We start from the raw sequence: 7,197 nt of genomic DNA, 5'->3' as shown, positions 1-7,197 counted from the left end.
GGTTGGACGATTTGACTGAGGACTGGTGAAACCAGATGGCTACACCAGGATCCAATCTGATTTGGCAGAGCTTCTACAGCTGGATGCCCTTCCTAATGCCAAGCACTCAGATAGTGTAGTGGGTGCTTTTATGTGCCACCAGCACGAAGGCCAGTCAGGCGGTACTGGCAATGGCCAATAGTAGTTATTAAATTGGTGGCAGTGGTTGATAGTGTTGGTTATTATGATGAGTGGTGTACAAAGGAGCGGGTGGTGGGGGGAAGGATTTAAATTGCCAGCTATCGTTTGGGGCTGAAGTATTTTCTACATCTGAAGATGGTTGGTTGGTCTGTGGGATGCAGTCTTTGCAGTGTTATGAACATGAGATTGCTCCAAGAGGGCATAAGTGGTAGTGAAACTTGGTGTCTATATTGGCTTAGAAGTTCCATGTTGTCTTAAGACTAAAGAGAGTGAAGTGGGAGTCTGTTTCCTTGATGTGTACATTGCTTGTGCCTTGGTGTTGTTGATGGTAATATTGATGAAGATGGTGATGGTCATGGTCATGGTGCGTGGTGATGATGATAGTATTCATCCCTTATCTAAGATGGTTATGTGTGATTTGAGGGAGATTCGGCTGCTATATCTAGCAAGTTGAGCAACCATATAAAAACTCCATTCTCAATGTATTAATGTTTTTCTTTTTACTGCAAATGATGATGAGGAGGAGGAGGCGGAGGAGAATATTCATCATCATCATCATCATCATCATCATCGTCATCATCAACTCCAGGATGCAAAATCATTTTTTACATTAACCATCAAGAAAAAAAAAAGATTAAATGTATTTTTCTTTCAGGTGAAGTTTTATCGATTCTCAATAAGTTGGCCTCGTATCATAGCTGAACCAACAAAGGGTGTCAAGGTGAATGAAGCTGGTATCCGCTACTACAACAACCTAATAAACAGCCTGATAGCTGTTGGAATTAGCCCTATAGTGACACTTTATCATTTTGACCTTCCTCAAGACATACAAGATGAGGGCGGTTTCTTAAATGAAGACTTGCTTATCAAATGCTTCAAGGAATATGCTGATGTTTGCTTCCAAAACTTTGGGGACCGAGTAAGTAAAAGCTTCATCTATATTTATTTATTTTGTTATTGAATCCTCAATACATAACTGGCATTCCATTGGTTATGGTGATGAAGGTACCATTTGATCCAATTAACAGAACAACCTGCTTGTGAAATTAACATGCAAGTGACTGAGCACTTCACAGATATGTATACCTTTAATTTAGTTTGCAGGGAAATTCAGCCTGGAGCAACATGGAATAAAGTATCTTGCTCAAGGAGACAACATGCCACCAGGAATCAAACTCATGTCCTTACAATTGCGAGCTGAACACCCTAACCACAAAGTCCCTGCTCAGAGATGGACATGGTTGAAATGAAGAAAGATTACAAATTATCGTTTTTGATGAATTTGTTTTTTATGTTATACATTACCAAGAAACCTAATAATTTTGTTCCTAAAATATCTATTCCTCCAGGTAAAATATTGGGCTACTTTCAATGAACCAAGGCAGATATGTACTCTTGGATATGGTTTGGGGATAATGGCACCTGCTATACACAGTCCCAAAACTGGGGTCTATCAAGCAGCCCATTCCATACTGAAAGCCCATGCCACAGTTTGGCATTTGTATAATGACAATTATAGAATCAACCAGAATGGTAAGTCTCCTGCAGTTTTATTTTGGTGTGTTCTAGTATTTCATGGTTCTGCTTCACTGAAGGTTAATTAGTTCTTTTCATGCCATGAGGCACATAAAGCTGCAACATGATCTCTCTAACCATCTCTGTTTTCTGCCACTATTCTGGTCTCATTCCTGCATTTCCACCCTTGTCTCTATTCCTTATCAATGGTCCTTCACCATATGGTTTTAGAGCTCCCTGCTGCTCTTTACCCCTCTGGCTGCCACTTTCCTACTACCATACTATTGCTTTCTTGATCTTGTCTGAGGACATGTCCAATTCAGTTCCAGCATCTCTGCATCTTATTCTATCAGTGATCTTGTTGATACCTGTTGTTGTCTTAATTGTATCATTTCAAATTCTTTGGGTTGTTTGGTATCAATATTCTCTTTAAGAATATGAATTGGAAGATGTCCATTGTTTTATCCTCTGTTTTCATCACTTACCGGTTTTCACATCCATAGAGCAATACTGGTCAGACCAATATTTTGAACAGTCTCAGCTTCATTCTGCAACCTATACTTTGCTTCTCCATACCTTTGTTAGATTGTAGAATGCTCTCCAGGCTTTGGATACTCTGTTCTGTATATCTTCCATTCCCCCTCCGTCTTTCTTGACTGTTGCCCTGTGGTAAACAAATTCTTTAGCATCTTCCACTTCATTGTTGCCAATTTACTGAAGATGCTAACTTTAAACAATATCCACTGAAATTCTTGATTCATTTACATAGAGGAGGTATGGCTGTGCAGCAAGAAGCTTGCTTCCCAACCACACTGTTCTGGGTTCAGTCCCACTGCATGATGCCTTGGGCAAGTGTCTTCTATTATAGCCTTGAGCTAACCAAAGCCTTGTGAGTGGATTTGGTATACAGAAACTGTAAGACGCCTATCATGTATATATATATGATTGAAGCCAGCTTAGCCCATCCTGAGTGAATGCCACTGCAAGTACAAATAGTAAGTTATAATGACTAGTATTAACCAGTTAAAAATATTATTATTTTACGTTTTTTTTGTACAGGGAAGGTTTTCATAGTTCTCTGTTCAGAATACGCTATGGCTAAAGACCCAGGGAATGATTCCAATGTTGAAGCTGCAGAACTGGCAATGCAATTTAAACTAGGATGGTTTGCACATCCCATCTACATCAATGGTGATTATCCTTCTGTCATGAAAAACAAGGTTCTTCTTCTCAGCCAGCAAGAAGGATTAAAGAATTCTCGACTCCCAGAGTTTTCTGAACAAGATAAAAAATTTATCAAAGGTGAGTTTAAAGCATAAGTGTGGATGTGTGGGTGAGAAGCTTGCTTCCCAATGAATTGGTCTCAGGTTCAGTCTAACTATGTAGCATTCTGTTATAGCCTTGGGCTGACCAAAACCTTCTGGATTTAGTTGCTGAAAACTGAAAGAAATCCATTACATGAATATCATTATCTTCATTATTTAACATCCTCTTTCCATGCTGGCATGGGTCAAATAGTTTGACAAGAGCTGCCAAGCTAGGAGACTTAATTTAGTACTTAATTTATCGACCTCGAAAGGATGAAAGGTAAAGTTGACCTCAGCGGAATTTGAACTCAGAACCTAGCAGCAGACGAAATACTGCTAAGCATTTTACCCAGCATGCTAACGACTCTGCCAGCTCGCCACCTTAATAATAATAATAATAATAACCCTTTCTACTAGACCTCAAATTTGTGGGGAGGGGACTTGTTAACTGCATCGACCCCCCAGTGTTACACTGGTACTTAATTTATCAACCCCGAAAGGATGAAAGGCAAAGTCGACCTCGGCTGAATCTGAACTCAGAAAGTAAAGATGATTGAAATGCTGCTAAGCATTTTGCCCAGCATGCTACTGATTCTGCCAACTTGCTGCCTTAATGATGAATCTGCTTTAATGATGATGATGATGATGATGATGATGATGATGATAATGCGATTAACTGTCAGTTTCTTATTTGGACTCATGGCTTTAAATGTTTTAGTGTATACTCAACTGTAGTGTTTGCTCTGATTCCAGTACCTGGTGGGTACTAATTTTTTTTCAAATTCTAGTTCAAGCCAACTTCTATGTAGTTGCCTGATCCATTAGAAGCACTAGAAATAACAACCAAACCTCTCTCAAATCACACCCTATCATCATCTCAAAAACTGGGAATAACTCATTGGATAATGTAGTCTAAAGTAAATACTGAATAGGAAAAAATTAAAAGAAAAAGATTTGATAGTCATGGCTGGAATGTCTTTTGAATATATGTCTGCTCAATCAGGGCTGACATGAGCTAAAAAAAACAACTAACCCTTACAGAATTTGAACTCAGAATGTATAGAAAGTAAATACTGTAAGGCATTAGTGATGATGGTGGTGGCAGTGGCGGAAGAGGTGGAAATAATCTGTTTCTATTGATTTCTTTTCAGGTACGTCAGATATATTTGGTATGAACTTCTATACATCTAGACTGGCAGAATATCAACAGAGAGATAATCCTCCTTCACAACCATGTCTAGATTTGGATGAAATTGTTGAATTTTCAGTCGATCCTAAATGGAATGAGTATGTATAATTCTTTTTAACAAATTTTATATCTTAGTGTTTTTTCCTATTCATGCTAAAAATAATTCTCACAATGAAGTGTTGCAGATGCGTTACACATGCAGACATCCTATGCCACACCCAACAAAATAGCCATCTGATTAACTGGTTTGGAACTGCTCTTCAACATACCTCTTGCCCACAGACATTGATTAATCCCGTCACTCCCTGGCTTAGTGGTTAGGACATTCAGCTCACATTTGCAAGGTCACGAGTTTGATTCCTGGCAGCACAAGAGACTTTATTTCATGTTGCTTCTGTCCACTCATCTGGCAAAAATGAGTAATAACTATATTTCAAAAGGCCAGCCTTGTCACACTGCGTCACGTTGAATCTGCCTAGGACTACATTAAAGGTATGCATGTCTGTGGAGTGCTCAGCCACTTGCAGACTTATTTCACAAGCAAGATGTTCTATTGATTGGATCAACTGGAACTCTCCTTGGTGTAACTGACAGGTATGCGAGTTTTAATATACAGGGTTGGCCAAAAGTCACCTGACAGTAAATCAAAATTCCATAAATACTTAATATTCTATTTTATTTATTCATTTGGCAAAATGGCATCGCTCAAGAAGGACTTCAGTGTGAACAATGTTCATGATGTTTCATATTTAGAAGCTTTTCTAAAATTCATTCAGTTGTTAAACATAAATAAATCTTGGGATTAAATGGTTTTGATTTACTGTCTAATGACTAAAACAAGTAAAAGATAAAAGGTGGTTATTTTTTTTCATATTTCTCTTTTTTCCGGTCCTAACATACCAGTGCTGGTTCAATGTGGTTATATCTCGTCCCTTCAAGCATGCGGAAAATTCTAAATTGGATTAAAAGGGAATACAATTCTCCTGAGGTGTTTTTGACAGAAACAGGTTTCATGGATAAAACAGGCAGCTTAGATGATGAACACCGTGTGAACTCCTTCAAACTTTACCTCAACGAAGTGCTGAAAGGTAAGTATTTCTAGCAAGGTGAAAAGAAGGATTGTTATTCATGTAGACACTTTCAAAAGTGGGGGAGGGTGGATGGATGGATGGATGGATGGATGGATGGATGTATGCATGCATGTATGTATGCATGTATGTATGTATGCATTGCATATTATAGAGAATAAACTACTCAGAGAAATTAATCACAGGTACAGGCTTGGCTGTGTGATTAAGAAGTTTGCTTCAAAACCATTGAGTTTCGGGTTCAGTTCCACTGTATGATACCTTGGCCAAGTACTATAACATCTCACCACCACCACTGTCTTCTTTCAAGCTACTCCTACTCTTGTACGATGCAAAATAGCCATGTAGTGGACTGGAAGCTTTGTACATGATACCAGCGCTCAGCTAAAAATGAGTACCAACAGTAACATGGGGGTGGGAGTTAACCCTGCAATAATGGACTCGCATCTGATCAAAGGAGGCGGTGGAGGGGGAAGGAATCTTATACTATCAGCCTAAATGTCTGAAAATCTAGGATCTAGCTTCATGATTCTGTAAGCCGAAGGCAGATTTTATTAGAAGAAAGTCACTGCAAGCCAAGTCCTGAGTTTGGCCTTTAGAGATAATTAATTGATTATTCTTTTGTGTTTGTTTTATTTAGTAAGCTAGTTATTTGACTAATAAAGAATTTCTTGTGTTTCTCTCTTTTTCTCCTTGTAGCTGTGACACTGGATGAATGCAATGTAGTTGGATTTACTGCTTGGTCACTTTTGGACAATTTTGAATGGGTTTTTGGATATTCAGAGAAATTTGGCTTGGTCAACGTTGACTTCAGTGATGAGAAAAGAACACGCAAACCAAAGAAATCTTATTATTACTATGCTGAAATGATAAAAAACAATGGATTTTTACAACCCCCAAATTAGTCTGCACTCTACCTTATAGAATTTCAAAGTTGGTGCAATGAACATGGGATTTTTGGTGGGGGAACAGAGGGTCATATTTCAAATAAGCAGAAATGAAAAATTAAGAATTAAACTAGCAAAAATTAAAATTACCATTTAAAAAAAAAATTTTTTTTTAAATTTATTTATTTTTTTTTTTAAGGACAAGGATTTGGCAGAAATAGTAGAATACTGGTTTCAAATCCTGCCTGGTACAACTTTGTCATTCATCTTTTTGGAAGGAGGTTGATAGAATAAATACCAACTGTTCTTGTTGTTCAAGTTAAATATGATCAAGCAAACTTATGTGATCATATCACTTTTCTCGGTTCCTAGTGTTAATAATTAAAGCATTATTTAAACAAAGTCAATAATGATAGATCAAACCTTATTTTTTTTTTTTTCTTTTAACACTTCAATTTTCCAACTCTCAAGCTCACTCCAATAAAACATTGCAATTAATTTCCCGAATTAAGAGACAAACATTTGAAATATCTTCTGAATTTTTTTTTTTTTTTTTATTGTTGACAGAAAAAAGAAAGAAATGAAACAAAACAAAATTTTCAACTGTTCAAACAATGAACGGACTTGGAGAAAGGTCAAGTGATTCTACACAGTAGTTCTTGTTGTCAGACGACAAATCGCTGTTAAATGACCGATGTAAGACCAGAATGAACTGAGTGTTGTTAACCTTCAATTAAGTAGAGCTGATGTTTTATGACAAGTTGGATATCAAACATTGATGTCAAAATGATGTATGAATGTGTTTGTATTTAAGTATTTCACAAAACGGGTGAATGTATGTGTTAGTGTGTGAATATACTGCATATATATATATATATATATATATACAAACACACATATATATACACATATATACATATACATATATACAAACACACACATATATATACACATATATACATATACATATATATATATATATATATATATATACAAACACACACATATATATACACATATATACATATACA

At 36.9% G+C, this 7,197-nt stretch overlaps 1 protein-coding gene across 1 annotated transcript in view; it reads left to right on the top strand.

Annotated features, from left to right (window-relative positions):
• The window catches only part of LOC106882977 (cytosolic beta-glucosidase), a 10,025-nt gene extending 2,944 nt beyond the window's left edge, over positions 1-7,081 (top strand). Inside the window, exons 4-9 of the mRNA XM_014933825.2 lie at positions 836-1,099; positions 1,530-1,713; positions 2,755-2,997; positions 4,154-4,289; positions 5,095-5,279; positions 5,979-7,081. Of these exons, the coding sequence (XP_014789311.1) occupies positions 836-1,099; positions 1,530-1,713; positions 2,755-2,997; positions 4,154-4,289; positions 5,095-5,279; positions 5,979-6,184 (1,218 nt within the window). The 3' untranslated portion in view covers positions 6,185-7,081. The remainder of the gene's footprint in view (positions 1-835; positions 1,100-1,529; positions 1,714-2,754; positions 2,998-4,153; positions 4,290-5,094; positions 5,280-5,978) is intronic.
• Positions 7,082-7,197: the final 116 nt, after the last annotated feature.

The sequence above is a fragment of the Octopus bimaculoides genome, chromosome 20, assembly GCF_001194135.2.
Source record: "Octopus bimaculoides isolate UCB-OBI-ISO-001 chromosome 20, ASM119413v2, whole genome shotgun sequence".
NCBI classification, from domain to species: domain Eukaryota; kingdom Metazoa; phylum Mollusca; class Cephalopoda; order Octopoda; family Octopodidae; genus Octopus; species Octopus bimaculoides.
This window is presented reverse-complemented; position numbering and strand designations above follow the sequence as displayed.